Below are 23,547 nucleotides of genomic sequence, written 5' to 3'. Positions count from 1 at the left end.
ATAAGGAGCCATGTATACTCAAAAGGGGGGACATATACCTGGATTGGTGGCCATAGATAACTGAATGAGGACATGCATACCATGATAAATATTATATATACCTGAATGGAGCCACTTATATCAGGATTGGAACATTTACAGCTCTGGGAAAAATTAAGAGACCACTGCACAGTTTTCTAAAAATCACCATCTCTACATGTCTGATAGCTATTCCATTCCAGGGTCAGTTCAATTCCAACCAAAGTACACCTCATTCTACTTAATGTGCTTCTGATTAGATGATATGACTCCTATTGCAGACTGGTGCGGTAGGTTCTGTGGTTCTCGTGGTGTGGTGGCTCCAATATTTTCTGAAAGCCCGGAGCACCCGCACATCCATTGCTGTGAAGCAGTGGCCTCTGGGAAATCCCATCCCAGGCTGGTGCGGCAGGCTCGTCAGTGCTCAGGGTTGTGGGGGCTACGCTGTCATTTTGTGAAAGCCCTCGAGCCCCGCACACCCCCCTGGTGCGATGCGGTGGCCTCCGGTAAAATGGCCTCTGGGAAAATGCCGCAGCAAATTGAGATCTCGGCACCAAGATTTCATCTCCCGAGATCTCAATGTGTGCATATGCTGACCCGGCAGCCATTTTCCCAGAGGTCATTTTACCAGGGGACACCACCTTGCAGCAGTGTGGATATGCGGTGCTCCAGGCTTTCCAAAAATGTTTGCGGAGCCCCGCACCACTGCACACCGCCGAATACTGCCGCACACCGCCGAATACTGCCGCACCAGCCTAGGAAGGGAGTGTGATCTCCCTGCAGTGTTGGACCGCCGTAGAATCACCCGACTCCTGCTGCCGTCACACTAATTGTAAGTATATTCCGACTAGAAGACGCACCCCCATTTTCCACCAAAAATGTTTTTTTGGGGAAAAAGTGCATCTTGTAGTCTGAAAAATATGGTAATTGCTGCTTGGGTCCCCGCCAGACTCTGTATCTTCTGGTCTTTCCCAACGAACTTGTGATTCCTACAGCAAATTAATTGCCGAAGCAGTGAGTAACATAGCCAGTGATTGGTTGCATGGAGGAGATGTCTTACTCAGTAATTCAGCTTATGTTCCAGTCCATACAAGACTAGAGAATACAACATCTACACGTTCTGTCTTCTGAAATGTTTCCCTTGTTATCTCCAGTAATTTTATTATTACACAGAATTCTTTGTAATAATTCATCGTCTTCCTATTCAGGTCCCTACAATATCCGATCCTTTCAGTAGACATCTTCTATATTAAGAGAATTTTTCTTAACTACCCATCAAGAATGGATATGAAGAGGGACAAGATGGCAGAGAGGATATTACACCTCACCCTAGAGATCCTCTTCCGTCTTACTGGAGAGGTGAGAGATTTTGATGGTGTCACATTACATATTTTTTATTTATGGCAATAAAACTATTGGACAGAACTCAAGAGGTGAGGGATCTGGAAATGTCTGTAGTGACATTTATTAATGTGTTTCTCCTTAACCAGGATTACACGGTAGTGAAAAAAAATTCTAGTGAGCGCTGTCAGGACCCTGTGTCTGAGGGATGGGAAAGACCCCTGAGCCCAATCACGGAGCCTCCACCTCACCCACTGATACATGAGGACACCAATGACCAAAAGATCCTAGAACTCACCTACAAGATGATTGAGCTGCTGACTGGAGAGGTGACTCTGCTGGGAATGCTGGGACATTATACAGTAACGCTATGAAGGGATCGGAGTGATGACGGTATCATTGTATGTGTCAGGTTCCTATAAGGTGTCAGGATGTCTCTGTCTATTTCTCCATGGAGGAGTGGGAGTATTTAGAAGGACACAAAGATCTGTATAAGGATGTCATGATGGAGGTTCCTCAGCCCCTCACATGTCCAGGTAATAGGATTAATTACACACAGCCTATAATTATCTGTATTATCTGTATGTAAGGAATTAATTCAGTCCCTGTGTGTGTTTCCTCCAGATCTATCCAGTAAGAGGACAACACCAGAGAGATGTCCCCATCCTCTTCTACCACAGGACTGTAAACAAGAAGTCCCTAATGTTCCTCAGGATCATCAGGTAGATGGAGGGAAGGTGTCAGGAGATCTCCCCTATGATGTGTAGACGGTGGTGAAGGTCTTGTGCTCAGTCTTGTTTTATCCACCAGTATTACATGTCTCATACTGGTTTCATGAGAACGGTGGAGATGGCAGGATTAGAGCTGACCATAGATGTGACTTCTCCATCTGTCTGTGACTTTTATAATATTTATTTCAGGGTGAAGATCTGACCCATATTAATACTACAGAGACATATGTGAGGGGTGATGAGCGGTGTAAAGAGGAGATTCCTACATATGACTACCCAGGTGAGTAGTGACCACTAACTACAGAGAGATCACAGATTCTTCTCAGTCACCGGCTGTGGCTGCTTTATCAATGGTGTAGTTCGGACGTGGCACAATCATGTGATCCCCATTTTGCGGGTAGAGCATAACATTCTCCTCCATCCAAAAATGTTTAAATGGCTTTGTGAAATTGTGAAAACTCTTTTGTATAGCGCTTACAACCTGCAGGTGTAAGGCGGTCAGGGTGGTAGTCGTGGCAACGAGCTGTAGTGTTTCCACACCCTGGCGCCCCGCAGATGAAATACAGAGTCCTTTCTGGTGTGTGTGTTGTGTGCAGCAGAGTACTCATTTTAGTTCCCTCGGTTTCTTTCACTCCAGCTTCAGGATTCCAGGTTCCATAAAATACTGCAGCATCACAGTCCTTTTCAACACAGTTCAACTTTACTGATAACATGGGCACCCATCACTTTTGCAGCACATTTCACACAAAGCATCATATCCTGCACTTACCCTTCCTTCTAGGCAGACTCCATTTCCTCTATAACCTCTCCTTCTTCTCTCCCGGCAATCCATGCCATTTCTGTGGAAAATAGTGTCCCTTCTGTACTTCCTGTATCACCAGCGCTTTGTCCGATTCCATCTTGCAAAGGTGCCAGGAGTTCCATCTTACTGACTCCCGCCCCAGTCGTAGACCCCAGAACCGCCCTGAGGATGATCCTATTGAGCTGATACCCGACTGTACTATTCTCCAGCCTGGGGCCCCTTATTGCCTTCCGCAGCTTTACCCCCATGACCTGTAGCTGTCTCATACACTGCATGCACCCTGCCCTTGACAAGGCTGCCCGGGTGTCTGTCTCTAATCAGGAAGTATCCTGATTATACTTCCCTGCTCCTTGCTGTACCTCCCCTTTAGTTAACCCCTGTGCTGCCTACCTCCTGCACTATTCTATGTTATCATCTATCACTACTGTGCCCGCCTCTATCTATTCTAGCCCCACCACAGTTCTAGCCTATCCTATTCTAGCCCCAATCCTATAAACAGTACCCATTGAGTGTATATATGCGTGTGTATGTATGTACAGGTCCTTCTCAAAAAATTAGCATATAGTGTTAAATTTCATTATTTACCATAATGTAATGATTACAATTAAACTTTCATATATTATAGATTCATTATCCACCAACTGAAATTTGTCAGGTCTTTTATTGTTTTAATACTGATGATTTTGGCATACAACTCCTGATAACCCAAAAAACCTGTCTCAATAAATTAGCATATCAAGAAAAGGTTCTCTAAACGACCTATTACCCTAATCTTCTGAATCAACTAATTAACTCTAAACACATGCAAAAGATACCTGAGGCTTTTAAAAACTCCCTGCCTGGTTCAATACTCAAAACCCCCATCATGGGTAAGACTAGCGACCTGACAGATGTCAAGAAGGCCATCATTGACACCCTCAAGCAAGAGGGTAAGACCCAGAAAGAAATTTCTCAACAAATAGGCTGTTCCCAGAGTGCTGTATCAAGGCACCTCAATGGTAAGTCTGTTGGAAGGAAACAATGTGGCAGAAAACGCTGTACAACGAGAAGAGGTGACCGGACCCTGAGGAAGATTGTGGAGAAGGACCGATTCCAGACCTTGGGGAACCTGAGGAAGCAGTGGACTGAGTCTGGTGTGCAGGAAATGGGCTACAGGTGCCGCATTCCCCAGGTAAAGCCACTTTTGAACCATAAACAGCGGCAGAAGCGCCTGACCTGGGCTACAGAGAAGCAGCACTGGACTGTTGCTAAGTGGTCCCAAGTACTTTTTTCTGATGAAAGCAAATTTTGCATGTCATTCGGAAATCAAGGTGCCAGAGTCTGGAGGAAGACTGGGGAGAAGGAAATGCCAAAATGCCTGAAGTCCAGTGTCAAGTACCCACAGTCAGTGATGGTGTGGGGTGCCATGTCAGCTGCTGGTGTTGGTCCACTGTGTTTCATCAAGGGCAGGGTCAATGCAGCTAGCTATCAGGAGATTTTGGAGCACTTCATGCTTCCATCGGCTGAAATGCTTTATGGAGATGAAGATTTCATTTTTCAGCACGACCTGGCACCTGCTCACAGTGCCAAAACCACTGGTAAATGGTTTACTGACCATGGTATTACTGTGCTCAATTGGCCTGCCAACTCTCCTGACCTGAACCCCATAGAGAATCTGTGGGATATTGTGAAGAGAAAGTTGAGAGACGCAAGACCCAACACTCTGGATGAGCTTAAGGCCGCTATTGAAGCATCCTGGGCCTCCATAACATCTCAGCAGTGTCACAGGCTGATTGCCTCCATGCCATGCCGCATTGAAGCAGTCATTTCTGCCAAAGGATTCCCGACCAAGTATTGAGTGCATAACTGAACATTATTATTTGATGGTTTTTTTGTTTGTTATTAAAAAACACTTTTATTTGATTGGACGGGTGAAATATGCTAATTTATTGAGACAGGTTTTTTGGGTTATCAGGAGTTGTATGCCAAAATCATCAGTATTAAAACAATAAAAGACCTGACAAATTTCAGTTGGTGGACAATGAATCTATAATATATGAAAGTTTAATTGTAATCATTACATTATGGTAAATAATGAAATTTAACACTATATGCTAATTTTTTGAGAAGGACCTGTATGTGTGTATGTATGTATGTGTGTGTGTGTATGTGTATATATATATATATATATATATATATATATATATATATATATATATATATATATATATATATATATATATACACACACACACACACACACACACACACACACACACACACACACACACACACACACACACACACACACACACACATACATACATACATACATACATACATACATACATACATATAGATGGTGGCCTGATTCTAATACAACTGGTATTCTAGAGTTAAAATAAAAATTAGTTATATATTCACTTTCCGTCGGCCTCCGGATCCAGCCGAGGCCTTTAGCGATATTCGTCGCTTCGCTGCGTTCCCAGTAATGCATTGTGGCAATAACCCGTGATCATGTGGCGAGGAGCTGGAAAGGCTGTCGCGGACGCCGGAAGGTGAGAATATAATGTTTTTTATTATATATATATATATATATATATATATATATATATATATATATATATATATATATATATATATTTGCACATGTTTTAATTCAGCTTTGGTGTGTGTGTGTGTGTGTGTGTGTGTGTATGTATGTGTGTGTATACAGTGCCTACAAGTAGTATTCAACCCCCTGCAGATTTAGCAGGTTTAATAAGATGCAAATAAGTTAGAGCCTTCAAACTTCAAACAAGAGCAGGATTTATTAACAGATGCATAAATCTTACAAACCAAAAAGTTTTGTTGCTCAGTTAAATTTTTATAAATTTTAAAGATAAAAGTGTGGGTCAATTATTATTCAACCCCTAGGTTTAATATTTTGTGGAATAACCTTTGTTTGCAATTACAGCTAATAATCGTCTTTTATAAGACCTGATCAGGCCAGCACAGGTCTCTGGAGTTATCTTGGCCCACTCCTCCATGCAGATCTTCTCCAAGTTATCTAGGTTCTTTGGGTGTCTCATGTGGACTTTAATCTTGAGCTCCTTCCACAAGTTTTCAATTGGGTTAATGTCAGGAGACTGACTAGGCCACTGCAACACCTTGATTTTTTGTCTCTTGAACCAGGCCTTGGTTTTCTTGGCTGTGTGCTTTGGGTCATTGTCTTGTTGGAAGATGAAATGACGACCCATCTTAAGATCCTTGATGGAGGAGCGGAGGTTCTTGGCCAAAATCTCCAGGTAGGCCGTGCTATCCATCTTCCCATGGATGCGGACCAGATGGCCAGGCCCCTTGGCTGAGAAACAGCCCCACAGCATGATGCTGCCACCACCATGCTTGACTGTAGGGATGCTATTCTTGGGGTCGTATGCAGTGCCATCCAGTCTCCAAACGTCACGTGTGTGGTTGGCACCAAAGATCTCGATCTTGGTCTCATCAGACCAGAGAACCTTGAACCAGTCAGTCTCAGAGTCCTCCAAGTGATCATGAGCAAACTGTAGACGAGCCTTGACATGACGCTTTGAAAGTAAAGGTACCTTACGGGCTCATCTGGAACGGAGACCATTGCGGTGGAGTACGTTACTTATGGTATTGACTGAAACCAATGTCCCCACTGCCATGAGATCTTCCCGGAGCTCCTTCCTTGTTGTCCTTGGGTTAGCCTTGACTCTTCGGACAAGCCTGGCCTCGGCAGGTCAAAGGCTGTCCAGGCCATGGAAGGCTAACAGTAGTTCCATAAGCCTTCCACTTCCGGATGATGCTCCCAACAGTGGAGACAGGTAGGCCCAACTCCTTTGAAAGGGTTTTGTACCCCTTGCCAGCCTTGTGACCCTCCACGATCTTGTCTCTGATGGCCTTGGAATGCTCCTTTGTCTTCCCCATGTTGACCATGTTTGAGTGCTGTTCACAAGTTTGGGGAGGGTCTTAAATAGTCAGAAAAGGCTGGAAAAAGAGATAATTAATCCAAACATGTGAAGCTCATTGTTCTTTGTGCCTGAACTACTTCTTAATACTTTAGGGGAACCAAACAGTATTCTGGTGGGTTGAGGGGTTGAATACTAAATGACCCTCTGAAAAGACTTTTCACAATTTAAAAAAAAAATAAACAAAGAAATAACATTCTTTTTTGCTGCAGTGCATTTCACACTTCCAGGCTGATCTACAGTCCAAATGTCACAATGCCAAGTTAATTCCAAATGTGTAAACCTGCTAAATCTGCAGGGGGTTGAATACTACTTGTAGGCACTGTATATATATATGTGTGTGTGATGCAGCAATGACCTTGCTGTGCAGTGAGTAGGCAGTGACCCATATAAAGTTCAAATCAAGTCTTGTTTATTTCATAGCATACTCACAAACCGAAAAATAAGCAAACAAGTCTTTCAGTATGCAGCCAGGAAAAGTAACAACAGTCCACAATCCGTTGCAGTGAACGTATTACACCACCGTGTACGCTGGGGTGTCAGGCATTTCAGGCTCTGCCTGGCCCGTGTTGCTCCACACGGAAAGAGCTCCTCATAAGTCTCCTGCTAGGTCTGACTCCCAGACCAATACTGACACACCCAAACTCTCTTGCAGGGTTATTTTTTCTTTCCTCCCGATTTCTATGGACATGGGCCACTATAAGATCTGGGCTGGAGGAAACGGACCGGCCCCACTGCCTTCCTGCAGTCCGTTTCAAAAATAAAAGCCCATACCGGGTTTTCCTGAATAATTTCTGGGTCAAATAACTTGATCCAGTTCACACTCACTTTTATTCTTCCCAGTGTCTCACAGGCAAACCTGCTGTGAGCACAGGGCACTCCAGCGGATCTAATATGCTTCTAAGCACATCCTGGGGGATACATAGCGACCCTCGCATATGACACCGGTCACTGCCTTACATACCCCCCCCTCTGTTCAGACTTGTGGGGTTGAACATTTGTCAGCATACATGGTGCCCGTGACAGGGCATCCGCATTTCCCTTTGATTTCCCAGCCCGATGTTCCACAGAGAAGCTGAAGTTTTGTAGGGACAAGAACCATCTGGTGACTCGGGCATTCCTCTCTTTTGCATTTCTCATCCAGACAAGGGGTGAATGGTCCGTTACCAACCGAAACTGACGCCCGAGCAAATAGTAGCGTAGGGACTCCAAGGCCCATTTAATCGCCAAGCTCTCCTTCTCCACTATGCCATAATTTTTCTCCGCCGGGGTCAGTTTCCTGCTTAAATAGGTGTCTGGATGCTCATCCCCGTTCACCTCTTGCGACAGCACCGCTCCTAAGCCTACCTCTGAGGCATCGGTTTGGCACAATAAAGGTTTTCTTGAAGTCGGGGCTGATGAGGACCGGCTGTCCACACAACGCTGACTTCAGAGACCGGAAAGCTTCCTCTGCTTGAGGATTCCACTTGACCATCACCGTTTTCTTCCCTTTTAACAGGTCCGTTAGGGAAGCCGATTTACCAGCAAAATTGGGTATAAATCGACGGTAATACCCAATGATGCCAAGGAATGCCCTCACTTGTTTGGTACTTAAGGGCTTGGGCCAGTTTTGAATGGCCTCAATTTTGTTCACTTGAGGTTTGATAACCCCTCGGCCGATCACGTACCCTAAGTACCGGGCTTCCGTGAGACCTATCGCGCATTTCTTTGGGTTTGCTGTTAACCCTGAGACTCTTAAGAGACTCCAGCACTGCTTGTACCTGGGACAGGTGGGTATCCCAGTCGGTACTAAAGATGACTATGTCATCCAAATAGGCTGACGCGTAGTCTCTATGTGGCGCTAACACAATGTCCATCAGCCTCTAGAATGTGGCCGGAGCCCCATGTAACCCAAAAGGCAAGACAATGTATTGATAGAGACCCTCTGGGGTTATAAAAGCAGTCTTTTCTTTCGCTGACTCTGTTAAGGGAATCTGCCAGTAACCTTTCGTGAGATCCAGCGTGGTGAAGTACTGGGCCTTCCCCAGTCTCTCAATTAGCTCGTCCACCTGTGGCATGGGATACAGGTCAAATTTTGACACTTCATTTAACTTCCTAAAGTCATTACAGAAGCGTAATGACCCATCAGGTTTTGGTGTTAGTACAATGGGGCTAGCCCACTCACTTCAGGACTCCTCAATGACTCCCAACTGAAGCATTTGCTTTACCTCAGCCGCGATAGCTTGCGTTCGGGCTTCTGGCAGTCGGTACGGTTTCATCCGCACCTTTATCCGGGGCTCAGTGATAATGTCATGCTGAATCACTGAGGTTCGCCCTGGCAGCTCTGAGAATACATCCATATTCTGCTGTACCAAAGCTCGAGCCTCCTGCCGCTGCTGTTTTGTGAGGGCATCATTGACTTTTACCTCACACCCAGCTGTGTCCTTGGCTAGTGCCAGAGGGACCTCCGATTGTATGACCGTAGTTGCTTCTGTGACCAAACATTCTCGGTCCTTCCAGGCCTTTAGCAGGTTTACATGGTACAGCTGCTCGGGTTTTCTTTTCCCGGGTTGGTACACTTTGTAATTCACTTCCCCCACCTTCCCCCATATCTCATAAGGCCCTTGCCACTTGGCCATGACTTTACTCTCTGGGGTGGGTTCTAGTACCAACACCCGGTCTCCTTCTTTAAAGGTCCTGACCGTGGCCCTTTTATTATATGTACGGCTCTGAGTGGCCTGGGCATCCAACAGATGCTCCTTTACTATGGGTTGCATGACCGCAATCCGATCCTGCATACTTGCCACATACTCGATAACACTTTTATGTGGAGTGGGCTCCTGTTCCCACGTCTCTTTGGCTACATCCAGCACTCCCCTCGGGTGTCTGCCATACAATAGCTCAAATGGGGAGAACCCTGTGGACGCCTGCGGTACCTCGCGTATGGCGAACATTAAATATGGCAATAACATAACCCAATCCTTCCCAACCTTGGCGACCACCTTTTTGAGCATGGCCTTGAGGGTCTTATTAAACCTCTCGACCAACCCATCAGTTTGTGGATGGTACACTGACGTACGTAACTGTTTAATTTGGAGCAATTTACATAGCTCCCTAGTCACTTTAGACATAAAAGGGTTCGCTGATCTGTAAGGATCTCCTTGGGAAGCCCAAGGCGACAAAACATGGCAAACAGTTCACGGGCTATGAGTTTAGCCGAAGTGTGCCGGAGTGGTATCGCCTCTGGATACCGGGTGGCGTAGTCTACGACTACTAATATGTGCTGGTGGCCCCGGGCGGATTTTACTATTGGTCCTACCAGATCCATCGCTATCCGCTCAAAAGGTACTTCTATGATGGGCAGAGGCACTAACGGGCTCCGGTAGTTCGTGGTGGGTGAGGTTAGTTGACACTCAGGACATGTGTCACAGTACTTTGTAACCTCAGCGTAGACACCAGGCCAAAAAAACCTTTGTAATATGCGCTCTAACGTCTTTTTGGCCCCCAAGTGCCCCCCCAACATGTGAGTGTGAGCCATGTCGAGCACCGCCCGACGATAGGGTTGGGGCACTCCCAGTTGTTCCACCACCTCATCCCGGATTTTATCAACCCTGTACAGTAACTCCTGGTTGATCATCATCCGGGAAAACTCCTTTTCTGCACCAGGTTGTTGTGCCACCCCATTCACCTCGATTACTCTTTCCCTTGCCCGGGTCAGAGTGGGATCCTGGAGCTGGGCTGTCCCGAACTTACCAGGTGACACCTCCAGCTCAGGAATTGGTGGATTCTCCTCCATGTCTCCTGCCAATACCTCTAGGGGAAACCTATCGGGATTACACACTGTCCCTATGGTGGCGACCCCTACGGCAGGTATCCCTGACTCGGGATCTTCAGGTTCTGCACCTGGAATGCTTTTTACCCTGAGAGGGTTATCTCTGTTCTTCCAGAGGGACCAGAACAGGGGCAAGTCTCTACCGATCACAGTCCCATACGGAAGAGTCTTTACCACGCCCACCACATGGTTTATCTCTCCACATGGGGTGGAGAAAGTGACCTCCGCAGTCGGGTACTCTCGGAGGTCCACATATATGCACACTACCCCCACCTTTCGTTCATTAGGACTGTCCCCAGCAACCAGGGACCCGTGTACCAGGGTCACCAAGCTCCCTGAGTCCAAGAGAACATCCGTCTGGTACCCGTTAACGAGTACTCTACACAGCTGAGGTTCAGTACCGGCAGGGTCTGTAGTGGCAATGCAGACTGGCGGGGCTTACATATACACCCAACGGGTATACCCGCAGTCCATGGGTTCTGTTGTTAGGGGGCAATTAGCAACTACATGTCCAGGTTCTTGGCATCACCAACACGTAATGACTGTGGCACGAGGTAACCTTGGGGCCAGTTTAGGGGACACAGGTCTGTGGTCACTCTCTTTCCGAGACAACCCCTCAGCACAGACTCGGTCCTGTTTTGTCCCAGTGGAGGGTTGTGGACTTTTCTCAGACTCCTGAGCTGGCGGAGCCTTACTTGACAGCCGAAGCGGAGCAGTGTCCCTTATAAAGTCCTGGGTGGCCTTATATCGCTCTCAGACCTACAACCTGGTCTAGGGTACCTGGGTCCCCTTGACCCACCCAACGCTGTATGGCTGCTGGCAGAGCCCTCACCAGTCGGTCGACCACCACCCTCTCCACTATCTGACTTGTGGTTAAAGTCTCAGGTTGGAGCCACCGTTTCACAAGCTGCAGTAAGTCAAAAATCTGAGACCGGGCTGGCTGGGCTTCCACAAAAGTCCAAGAAAACACCCGTTGAGCTCTCACATAAGTATTAACCCCCAGTCGGGCAAGGATCTCACCTTTTAGCTTGGAATAGTCCTGGGCATCCTCCCGACTGAGGTCAAAGTAGGCCTTTAGCGCTTCACCCCTCAGGAACGGAGCCACAACTTCAGCCCACTGTGCTGCTGACAGATTCTCCCGCTCTGCCGTGCGCTCATAGACGGTGAGGAAAGCTTCCACGTCATCTTCCGGACTCAATTTCCTCAAAGCGGAGCGGACCTTGTCTCGGGCATCGCGACGTTCCGGGGTCGGTGCTGGAGGTGCCTCACGCAGGGCTGTAATTTGCTGCAGCAACAGGTTATTAATTTGTTGCTGTGTGAGGACCAGCTGCCTCAGGATCTCCTCCATTTTGTCTGTAGGCCTGAATTGTAATGTAGCAGGCTTAATAACAGACATGCAAATGGTGTTGGGTAGGGTTGAGCGACTTTTATTTTTATAGGATCGGGTCAGGTTTCACGAAACCCGACTTTCTCAAAAGTCGGGTCGAGTGAAATCGGCCGATCCTATAAAAAAGTCGGGGTCGGCTGAAACACGAAACCCAATGCAGTGCAATGGGATACTATGGTTCCCAGGGTCTGAAGGAGAGGAAACTCTCCTTCAGGCCCTGGGATCCATATTTAAGTGTAAAATAAAGAATCAAAATAATAAATATTGATATACTCACCCTCGGACGAGCCCTGGTACTAACCGGCAGCCTTCCTTCCTAAGAATGAGCGCGTGAATGACCTGCGGTGACGTCACGGCTTGTGATTGGTCGCTGGTCGTGGCCGCCCATGTGACCGCTCACGCGACCAATCACAAGCCGTGACGTCACCGCAGGTCATTCACGTGCTCATTCTTAGGAAGGAAGGCTGCCGGTTAGTACCAGGGCTCGTCCGAGGGTGAGTATATCAATATTTTTTATTTTGATTCTTTATTTTACACTTAAATATGGATTCCGATACCGATTTCCGATATCGCAAACATATCGGAACTCGGTATCGGAATTCCGATACCAGATTCAGAAGATCGCCGACCTCATGGCCGACCCCACACAGGGGTTGGGTCGGGTTTCATGAAACCCGACTTTGCCAAAAGTCGGCGACTTCTGAAAATGGCCGACCCGTTTCGCTCAACCCTAGTGTTGGGGTATGCCTTAATTCACACTGCTCCGCATTCTCCAACCAAATGTGATGCAGCGATGTCCTTGCTGTGCAGTGAGTAGGCAGTGACCCATATAAAGTTCAAATAAAGTCTTGTTTATTTCATAGCATACTCACAAACCGAAAAATAAGCAAACGAGTCATTCGGTATGCAGCCGGGAAAAGTAACGACAGTCCACAATCCGTTGCAGTGAACGTATTACACCACCGTGTACGCTGGGGTGTCAGGCATTTCAGGCTCTGCCTGGCCCGTGTTGCTCCACACGAAAAGAGCTCCTCATAAGTCTCCTGCTAGGTCTGACTCCCAGACCAATACTGACACACCCAAACTCTCTTGCAGGGTTTTTTTTTTTCTTTCCTCCCGATTTCTATGGCCATGGGCCACTATAAGATCTGGGCTGGAGGAAACGGACCGGCCCCACTGCCTTCCTGCAGTCCGTTTCAAAAATAAAAGCCCATACCGGGTTTTCCTGAATAATTTCTGGGTCAAATAACTTGATCCAGTTCACACTCACTTTTATTCTTCCCAGTGTCTCACATGCACTCCAGCGGATCTAATATGCTTCTAAGCACATCCTGGGGGGATACATAGCAACCCTCGCATATGACACCGGTCACTGCGTTATATATATATATATATATATATATATATATATATATATATATATATATATATATATATATATATATAATATATATTTGCCTAAGGGGTACTTCCATCTGTCATATAGTTGGTTGGTTATATGAATCCAACAACGCCCTGTATACGGTTGTACACTACTGTCTGGGCACATGGCAGGGTTAAGAAGGAAAGGAGCGCCATTTAGCTATTTGAATGCATATCTTGTTGGACTAGATTCCAGACACAATGTATTGGTTACCTGGCAGCTCAAAATATGGCTACCACAATCAGGCTTGGCACTATCTACTCAGCTTTGCAGATCCCAATGATTGCCTTGCTCAACATTCTTTACATGGATCTGTTCTTACACAGAGATCCCTAGGCTTGGGCCATGGTGTTATCTGCTGTTCTGTGGAGTGAGGTGGGATGGCGAATAGTCAAGTAGTTGGGTCAGATCCACGAGGGCAGAGAAAATACAAAATCATAAGAAGCAAGATTAAGGGGTCACAGCATCTTAGCACAGAGAGGACTGAACCAGAGGAGAACAAGGCTGTATCTGGCATCTTCCTGCAATTTGCTTTGAGCTTTAGTAGGGTGGGGTGCTTTCCAATTGGCGAAAGCAGGAAGCAGATTACTCCAGATGGACAGCACACACACCCATAATGCCTGACTGGATGGTGCTACAGTTCACAGGATCCCTAATCTAAGTGGCTGAACAGAGCCTGCACCATCCACAGCTTCTGGTTCCGATATCTCCTCAATCCCCAGTGCTGCCTGCAGAATGAATGAGGCCATGCTTGGTGACAGAAGTAGAGGTGGCAGGTGCGGATCCCAGGCGAGATGGTACACACCATTTTCACAAGCCTTAATATGACAAAATGCAGAAAACCAGAGCAGTTTAAAACCTCATAAAGTGACTCTATTTTGGAAATGATATTGAGTCGCCCCCAGGGCACTGGGGTTCTCGATATCGGGTCTGGTCTCGAGGGGGAATGTCAGGGTGGCTGCGACCCGGTCCGTGGCCCAGGGCCTCAACGTTAAAGGGGAATGGTCTTTTAAGGGAAAAGTCTTTTTAAAGTATGTCGTGACGCCACCTGTGGAGTTCGGTCAATAGTGGGACCGAGGCTGCATTAAAGGAGTCCTCTGGGGATGTTGTGGCAGCACTGATGTTACATTTCCCACAGGTGAAGCAGAGTCCAAAGATGTAAGGCATGGATGGTATGTGCCGATGAATAAAGATAGGACACAAGTTGCAAGTCTTTACCTCGTTTACTGCAGTTGGCTGGCCACAGTCCAGGGCACCAGGCACGGGTGGTGGTATGGCCCGGCCAGCTCAGAGGCAATGGAGTGTCCCCTTCTCTGGGTGAGGTCCGTGAGCCTCTATCATGCCCCGGGCTCCTTAGGTGCTGCTGTGTCTCAGGCGAGGTGTGAGCCAATTACATACAGTTCCTGGCCCTCCGGTTCTGCTCTGTGTCCTAGAGTTCCCCAAAAGCCTCGTCTCCCGGTACCTGGTTCCTACGCTTCGGCTCTGAGGCTGCCCGGCCACAGTTCCCCTCTAAGCCCTATTCCTCTCCTTTGCTCCTTTACTCTCCAGCTACTCCACATTCAACCCTCCAGGTTCTTTCTCCTTTCCCAGAGGCTGCAGCTCTCTCGTGGCTGTCAGACCTCTCTCCTGCTCTGCGTCTCTCCTAGACGTCCTTCCACTTCAGTGTTCCTCTCCAACTAACCTAACTCCTCCTCCAGGTCAGGATACATATAGCTGGGGGATGCTCCCCTGAATCCGGGTCTTGAGCTCCCCCTCCTGGCCTGGATTCAGAATTTGTTGCATGTGGGTGCCTTACCTGGTGAAGAGAACTCCCTTTCCTCTGATCATGACATTACCTTCCCCGAAGGAAAAGCAACATCACTGTAGCAACCGGTTACCTGGGGTGCTACATTAACCTTCAGTGAATTAATCTATAGTAGTGACTATTCTGACTCCACAGCCACTTTCCAAAAACTAGCACACAGTAGATGTTGGAGAGTGAAAACTTCGAATATACCATTTTATTAATCACCATATAGTGCCCAGATTGTGCTCTAAGAGACACACACCGTAAATTAAGTGGGTTCTTCTCACTATAATAATGACAACTACATGGGTCCTAATTTTGATATGGGCACTGAAAGGCTCAGAAGTGATGGGAAGATTTGACTTTGTGAAAGTGGATATAGATGGATTGGTTTATAAAAGTCATATTGTTATTTGAACATTTCCATTGAAGAAGAACTCGCCACCTCTCGTGGCAGCCTGTTCCACTCATTGATCACCCTCACTGTCAAAAGTTTTTTTCTAATATCCAATCTGTGTCTCCTCCACTTCAGTTTCATCCCATTGCTTCTAGTCTTTCCTTGTGCAAATGAGAATAAATCAATAAAGCTATTTTTATATACCATATATACTCGAGTGTAAGCCGACCCATCTAATTTTACCTAAATAAAAGTGGGAAACTTATTGACTCGAGTATGCATTGTCCCCTCATCCCTATCCTTGTATGCGTGGCTCCTCATTCCTATTCTTGTATGCAAGGCTCCTTATCCCTATCCTGGTATGATTGGCCCCGATCCTTATCCTGGTATGATTGGCCCCGATCCTTATCCTTGTATGCATGGCCCCATCCCTATCCTTGTATGCGTGGCTCCTCATCCCTATCCTTGTATGCAAGGCTCCTCATCCCTATCCTTGTATGCATGGCCCCATCCCTATCTTTGTATGCATGGCTCCATCCCTATCCCTGTATGCACGGCTCTATCCCTATCCTAGTATGCATGGCTCCACCTCTCTCCTTGTATGCATGCCCTCATCCCTACTCTTGTATGCACGGCCCCATCCCTATCCTTGTATGCACGGCCCCATCCCTATCCTTGTATGCACGGCCCCATCCCTATCCTTGTATGCACGGCCCCATCCTTATCCTTGTATGCACGGCTCCACCTCTATCCTTGTATGCATGGCCCCATCCCTATCCTTGTATGCATGGCCTTATCCCTATCCTTGTATGCACGGCCCCATCCCTATCCTTGTATGATTGGCCCCCATCAAAAAGCATAAAACAAATAAACCATTACACTTACCTTCCTTCGCTCCCTTGCAGCGTCTTGTCTCGATGCCAGTAGCTGCTTTATGCTTGTAAGCATTGCATGGCCGGGACGTCATGCGCTGCTCACAAGCAGAGCACAGCTTCCGGAATACTCACCGCTCCCAACGCCGGAACTATGTGTGTGGGGCAGTGAGTATTAAGTAGCGCACACAGCGTCAACCGCCAGGTGGTCATGTGTGCCGCTACTTCAGAGAAATTAATATTCAGAATGAATATTCATCTCTGTTAAGTAGCGGCACACGTGACCTCCCGGCAGCTGAAGGACCGGCTGCTGCAGCTGACACTGCGCGAGCTTTTACAGAGAAATGAATATTCATTTTTTTAGCAGCGGGCACTGGAGTTAGCTGCAGCAGCCGGCTCCTACCTCTGTGACCCGCTGCTCCGCCGCTGCCTCTCCCCCTCTATGTTCTGGACACCTCACTCGAGTATAAGCTGAGGGGAGTGATTTCAGCACAAAAAATGTGCTGAAAACCTCTACTTATACTCGAGTATATACATCAACTTACCATCTTTACAGACAGTTTTAGGAGAAATGTTCAAAAATATAAAGTTCAAGGATATTTTATTGAAAAATAATTGGTTTTGTTCTTGACAGATGACTGTACCTGGAGATCAGAGGGACAGCTGACATCTTCAATTTTAAAATCAGATGATCTTGAGATCTCACAGGATACAATTGAAGTGAATACCATTACTCCAGATATACGATCATCCCTTCACAGCAAAGAGCTGTCATCTGATTCAGCACCGACTACTAAGGAAAATCAAAGACCCAAAAGAGGCATTAAAAAACAAACTGCTCCTAAAGCAAGGAAGTCTTTTTCATGTTCAGAATGTGGGAAATGTTTTAACTGGAAACATCATCTTGATCGACACCGAAGAATCCACACAGGAGAAAAGCCTTTTTCCTGTTCAGAATGTGGGAAATGCTTTATCCAGAAAGTGAATCTTGATAACCACCATAGAACTCACACAGGGGATAAGCCTTTTTCATGTCCAGAATGTGAGAAATGTTTTGTAGAGAAAAAACATCTTATCGAACATCAGAGACTCCACACAGGGGAGAAGCCTTTTTTCTGTTCAGAATGTGGAAAATGTTTTGTGACAAAATCACATCTTGTTAGACACCAGAGACTTCACACAGGGGAGAAGCCTTTTTTCTGTTCAGAATGTGGAAAATGTTTTGTCACGAAATCAGATCTTGTTAGACACCAGACACTCCACACAGGGAAGAAGCCTTTTTCATGTTCAGAATGTGGAAAATATTTTGTAGAGAAATATCTCCTTGTTAGACACCAGAGAACCCACACAGGGCAGAAGCCTTTTTCCTGTTCAGAATGTGGAAAATATTTTAACCAGAAATCCGATTTGGTTAAGCACCAGAAACTACACACAGGGGAGAAGCCTTTTTCATGTTCAGAATGTGGAAAATATTTTGTAGAGAAATATCTCCTTATTAGACACCAGAGAACCCACACAGGGCAGGAGCCTTTTTCCTGTTCAGAATGTGGAAAATATTTTACCCAGAAATCAGATTTGGTTAAGCACCAGAGAATTCACACAGGGGAGAAGCCTTTTTGCTGTTCAGAGTGTGGGAAATGTTTTAACCGGAAATCGAATTGTGATGAACACCAAAGAAACCACACAGGGGAGAAGCCTTTTTCGTGCTCAAAATGTGGGAAATGTTTTATCCGGAAATCTGATCTTGATAAACACCAGAGAACCCACACAGGGCAGAAGCCTTTTCCTGTTCAGAATGTGGAAAACGTTTTGTGAAGAAATCACAACTTGTTAAACTTCATAGAATTCACACAGGGGAGAAGCCCCTCCAGCATGAGAGGTGACTATAAATATTTATATCTTAACCCCTTCATGACCCAGCCTTTTTTGACCTTAATGATCTGGCCATTTTTTGCAATTCTGACCAGTGTCCCTTTATGAGGTAATAACTCAGGAACGCTTCAACGGATCCTAGCGATTCTGAGATTGTTTTTTCGTGACATATTGGGCTTCATGTTAGTGGTAAATTTAGGTCAATAATTTTTGTGTTTATTTGTGAAAAAAATGGAAATTTGGCTAAAATTTTGGAAATTTCGCAATTTTCAAATTTTAATTTTTATTCTGTTAAACCAAAGAGTTATGTGACACAAAATAGCTAATAAATAACATTTCCCACATGTCTACTTTACATCAGCACAATTTTGGAAACACATTTTTTTTTCGCTAGGAAGTTATAAGGGTTAAAATTTGACCAGCGATTTCTCATTTTTACAACGAAATTTACAAAACCATTTTTTTTCGGGACCATCTCACATTTGAAGTCAGTTTGCGGGGTCTGTATGGCTGAAAATACCCAAAAGTGACACCATTCTAAAAACTGCACCCCTCAAGGTGCTCAAAACCACATTCAAAAAGTTTATTAACCCTTTCGGTACTTCACAGCAGCAGAAGCAACATGGAGGGAAAAAATGAACATTTAACTTTTTAGTCACAAAAATGTTTTAGCAACAATTTCTTTATTTTCCCAAAGGTAAAAAGAGAAACTGGACACCAAACGTTATTGTACAATTTGTCCTGAGTACGCCGATACCTCATATGTGGGGGGGAACCACTGTCTGGGTGCACGACAGGGATCGGAAGGCAAGGAGCGCCATTTGACTTTTTGAATGAAAAATTGGCTCCAATCTTTAGCGGACACCATGTCGCGTTTGGAGAGCCCCCGTGTGCCTAAACTTTGGAGCTTCCCCACAAGTGACCCCATTTTGGAAACTAGACCCACCAAGGAACTTATCTAGATGCATAGTGAGCACTTTGAACCCCCAGGTGCTTCACAAATTGATCCGTAAAAATGAAAAAGTACTTTTTTTTCACAAAAAATTTCTTTTAGCCTCAATTTTTTCATTTTCACATGGGCAACAGGATAAAATGGATCCTAAAATGTGTTGGGCAATTTCTCCTGAGTACACCGATACCTCATATGTGGTCACAAACCACTGTTTGTGCACACGGCAAGGCTCAGAAGGGAAGGAGCGCCATTTGACTTTTGAAAGAAAAATTAGCTCCAATTGTCAGCGGACACCATGCCATGCTTAGAGAGCCCCTGTGGGCCTAAACATTGGAGCTCCCCCACAAGTGACCCCATTTTGGAAACTAGACCCCCCAAGGAACTTATCTAGATGCATAGTGAGCACTTTGAACCCCCAGGTGCTTCACAAATTGATTCTTAATTATGAAAAAGTACTTTTTTTCCACAAAAATTTTATTTTAGCCTCAATTTTTTTTAATTTTTACAAGGGCAACAGAATAAAATAGATCATAAAATTTGTTGGGCAATTTCTCCTGAGTACACCGATACCTCATATGTGGGGGTAAACCACTGATTGGGCGCACGGCAAGGCTCGGAAGGGAAGCAGCGCCATTTGACTTTTTGAATGGAAAATTAGCTCCAATCATTAGCGGACACGTTGCATATTGAAAGTATGTAGTATATGTCAGGTTGGTATGTGGTTTAGTGTACATCAGGATGGTGTGTGTTGTGTAGTATACACCACACACGCACCAACCTGACATACACAATACCACACACCAACCTGACGTACACAATGCCACACACACCAACCTGACACGCTACGTCAGGCTGGTGTGTGTGGTGTAGTGTATGTCTGGTTGTTGTGTGGTGTAGTGTACGTCGTGTGTGGTATAGTATACACGCCGCACACACCAACCTGACACGCTACGTCAGGTTGGTGTGTGTGGCGTTGTGTACGTCAGGTTGGTGTGTGGGGTGTATACTACACCACACATGACGTATATTACACCACACAACAACCTGACGTAGCGTGTCAGGTTGGTGTGTGCGGCGTGTACGTCAGGTTGGTGTGTGGAGTGTATACTATACCACACATGACGTACACTACACCACACAACAACCAGACGTACACTACACCACACACACCAGCCTGATGTAGCGTGTCAGGTTGGTGTGTGTGTGGCGTTGTGTACGTCAGGTTGGTGTGTGGGGTGTATACTACACCACACATGACGTACATTACACCACACAACAACCTGACGTAGCGTGTCAGGTTGGTGTGTGCGGCGTGTACGTCAGGTTGGTGTGTGGAGTGTATACTATACCACACATGACGTACACTACACCACACAACAATATGTGTGGTATAGTATACACTCCACACACCAACCTGACGTACACGCCGCACACACCAACCTGACACGCTACGTCAGGCTGGTGTGTGTGGTGTAGTGTACGTCATGTGTGGTGTAGTATACACCCCACACACCAACCTGACGTACACAACGCCACACACACCAACCTGACACGTAACGTCAGGCTGGTGTGTGGTGTAGTGTATGTCAGGTTGTTGTGTGGTGTAGTGTACGTCAGGTTGGTGTCATATAGTGTACGTCAGGTTGGTGTGTGTGTGGTGTATACTACACCACACACACCAACCTGACGTACACTACACCAAACATCAACCTGACATACACTACACCACACGCACCAACCTGACTTAGTGTGTCAGGTTGGTGTGTGTGTGGCGTCGTGTACGTCACGTTGGTGTGTGGTGTGGTATAGTGTACGTCAGGGGGGGCAGGGGGTGATCACTGAAGAGGGTGATCACCAGGGGAGGAGGGGCTGACAGGCGCAGGGGGCGGTGGGAGAGGAGAAATTAGTGCGGGAGCTGCAGGTGATAAAGGGGGGCAGGGGGTGATCAGTGGGGGGCAGGGGGTGATCACTGAAGAGGGTGATCACTAGGGGAGGAGGGGCTGACAGGTGTGGGGGGTAGGAGAGGAGAAAATGGAGCAGGCAGCAGCAGGTGACAAATGGTGGACGGGGGGGGCAGGGGGTGATCAGGGGGGGGCAGGGGGTGATCACTGACTAGGGTGATCACCAGGGGAGGAGGGGCAGACAGGCGCAGGGAGCGGTAGGAGAGAAGAAATAAGCACTGCAGCTGCAGGTGACACAGGGGGGCGATCACCGGAGCAGGGGGTGATCAGGGGGGCAGGGGGGAGGGAGCGGAGGTTGGGGGGAGTGGAGGACAGGAGAGGGAAGGTACCTGTCCTCCGCAGCAGCGGTGGTGCTGGCAGTGGCAGTGGGGGAGGCGGTGGCAGCGGCGGCGCCGACACTGTGAAGAGGTCTGCAGCAGCGGCGGCGGCGATCGCGGTGTCTGGGGGGGCAGGTGAGCAGTCAGGCACCTCGCTCCTCAGCTTCCACGGATGGGATGAAGCTGAGGAGTGAGGCAGACATTGTTTTTCTCCGCCCCCCCACATCCAATCAGATCAGAGGGGGGTGACAAAAAGGTCTGCAGCAGTGATCGTAGCCCCGGGGGGGGGGCAAAGCCACCCCCCCTGGGGTGAAGTATAGGTCCCCCTGCACCTGCGGGTCGGGTGACCTTTCATTAACCCCGGTCACCCGACCCGCAGGAACGCAATCCTTCTGTGACACAGCATATGCGTCACAGGTCGGATTGGCACCGACTTTCATGACGCATACGCTGTGTCACAGGTCGGGAAGGGGTTAACGTCCAATGACTGATGGAGTCCTCCCACATGACCGCGGGTCGCCAATGGGTTGGCATGACAACCCGGGTCAGCAGGAGTCTCCTGTGGTTGTCATAGCCGTATAGCTATGAGCATCGCCCAGCGGTCGGCGCTCATGGCAAGTGAGCATATCTGCTACATAGAGCAGGGCTGCAGCCCTGCTCTATGTAGCAGAAGCAATCAGACAAGTGCAGCTTTTAGTCTTCCATGGGGACTATTGAAGCAAGTAGATAGTAAAAAAAAAAAAAAAAATGTTTTCAAAAATATTAAAAAATAAAAAACATAAGTTCAAATCACTCCCTCTCGCCCCATTAAAAAAAAAAAAAAAATTATTAAATAAAAGCAAATATACACATATTTGGGATCACCACATTCAGAATCGCCTGCTCTATCAATATATAAAAAGAATTTATCCTATCAGTAAACGGTGTAGCGAGAAAAAAAATTGAAATGCCAGAATTATGTTTTTTTGGTAGTTGCAATATTGCAATAAAATGCAAAAATGCATTAACGGGCAATCAAAAGATCATATCTACACCAAAATTATATCAATAAAAACAGACCAGTGCGCAAAAAATAAGCCCTCATCCAGCCCCAGGTCCTGAAAAATGGAGACACTATGGGTCTCGGAAAATGGTAACTTTTTTTTTTTTTTTACAAACTTTGGAATTTTTTTTTCACCACTTAAATAAAAAAGTTTAGTGTCTGTGAGCTTGTAATGACCTGGAGAATCATAATGTCAGGTCCGTTTTAGAATTTAGTGAACATGGTGAAAAAAATGTAAAAAACTGTTGTGGAATTGCACTTTTCTTACAATTTCACCGCATTTGGATTTTTTTTCCCATTTTCCCTTACATGGTAAGGTAAAATAAATGGTGCCTTTCTAAAGTACAACTTGTCCTGCAAAAAACAAGCCCTCACATGGCCATATTGATGGCAAAATAAAAAAGCTATGGCTGTGTGAAGAAGGGGAGCAAAAAATGGAAACTCAAAAAGGAAATAACCCTGGTTCTTAAGGGGTTAAATAGACCAATCATGAGGAATAAGAATGGATTGTCCAAGTAGTGGACAACCCTTTTAAACATCAAAAATCCCACACAGCAGTCATTATTAGCGATGAGCGAGCACTAAAATACTTGAGTGCTCGACATTTGAGTCAACAGGTCGCATGCTCAGCAGACTTTTCCAGGAAGACTGAGGGGGCAGGAAAATTGCTGAAATGGATGAAAACAGCGCTAAATTGGAATGAGAACAGCATGGGGAAGATGGCTGGATGCATCTCTGACTCTCAGGTCGCTTTTGGGATCAATGTTGTCGGAGTATTACACCACCACCACTTTGAAGGAGTGACAACAAAACATCCAAAACCGAAAATAAAATGTACAGTAAAAGAAAGATTGCTGCGCTGAGAGGCACTTATAGGTGCACGTG

At 46.4% G+C, this 23,547-nt stretch overlaps 2 protein-coding genes across 2 annotated transcripts in view; one reads left to right on the top strand and one right to left on the bottom strand.

Moving 5' to 3' along the window:
* The window catches only part of LOC143766445 (uncharacterized), a 459,812-nt gene extending 440,010 nt beyond the window's left edge, over nucleotides 1-19,802 (top strand). The window contains exons 2-7 of the mRNA XM_077254144.1: nucleotides 1,227-1,377; nucleotides 1,509-1,688; nucleotides 1,772-1,895; nucleotides 1,984-2,081; nucleotides 2,280-2,370; nucleotides 17,153-19,802. Coding sequence (XP_077110259.1) covers nucleotides 1,227-1,377; nucleotides 1,509-1,688; nucleotides 1,772-1,895; nucleotides 1,984-2,081; nucleotides 2,280-2,370; nucleotides 17,153-18,333 — 1,825 coding nt within the window. The 3' untranslated portion in view covers nucleotides 18,334-19,802. The remainder of the gene's footprint in view (nucleotides 1-1,226; nucleotides 1,378-1,508; nucleotides 1,689-1,771; nucleotides 1,896-1,983; nucleotides 2,082-2,279; nucleotides 2,371-17,152) is intronic.
* Nucleotides 1-23,547, bottom strand: part of LOC143766432 (uncharacterized) — an 805,019-nt gene that overhangs the window by 132,614 nt on the left and 648,858 nt on the right. The window lies entirely within an intron of this gene.

This window comes from Ranitomeya variabilis, chromosome 4, assembly GCF_051348905.1.
Source record: "Ranitomeya variabilis isolate aRanVar5 chromosome 4, aRanVar5.hap1, whole genome shotgun sequence".
Classification (NCBI taxonomy): domain Eukaryota; kingdom Metazoa; phylum Chordata; class Amphibia; order Anura; family Dendrobatidae; genus Ranitomeya; species Ranitomeya variabilis.
The sequence above is the reverse complement of the archived record's forward strand: the minus strand, read 5'-3'. Positions and strand labels throughout refer to the sequence as shown.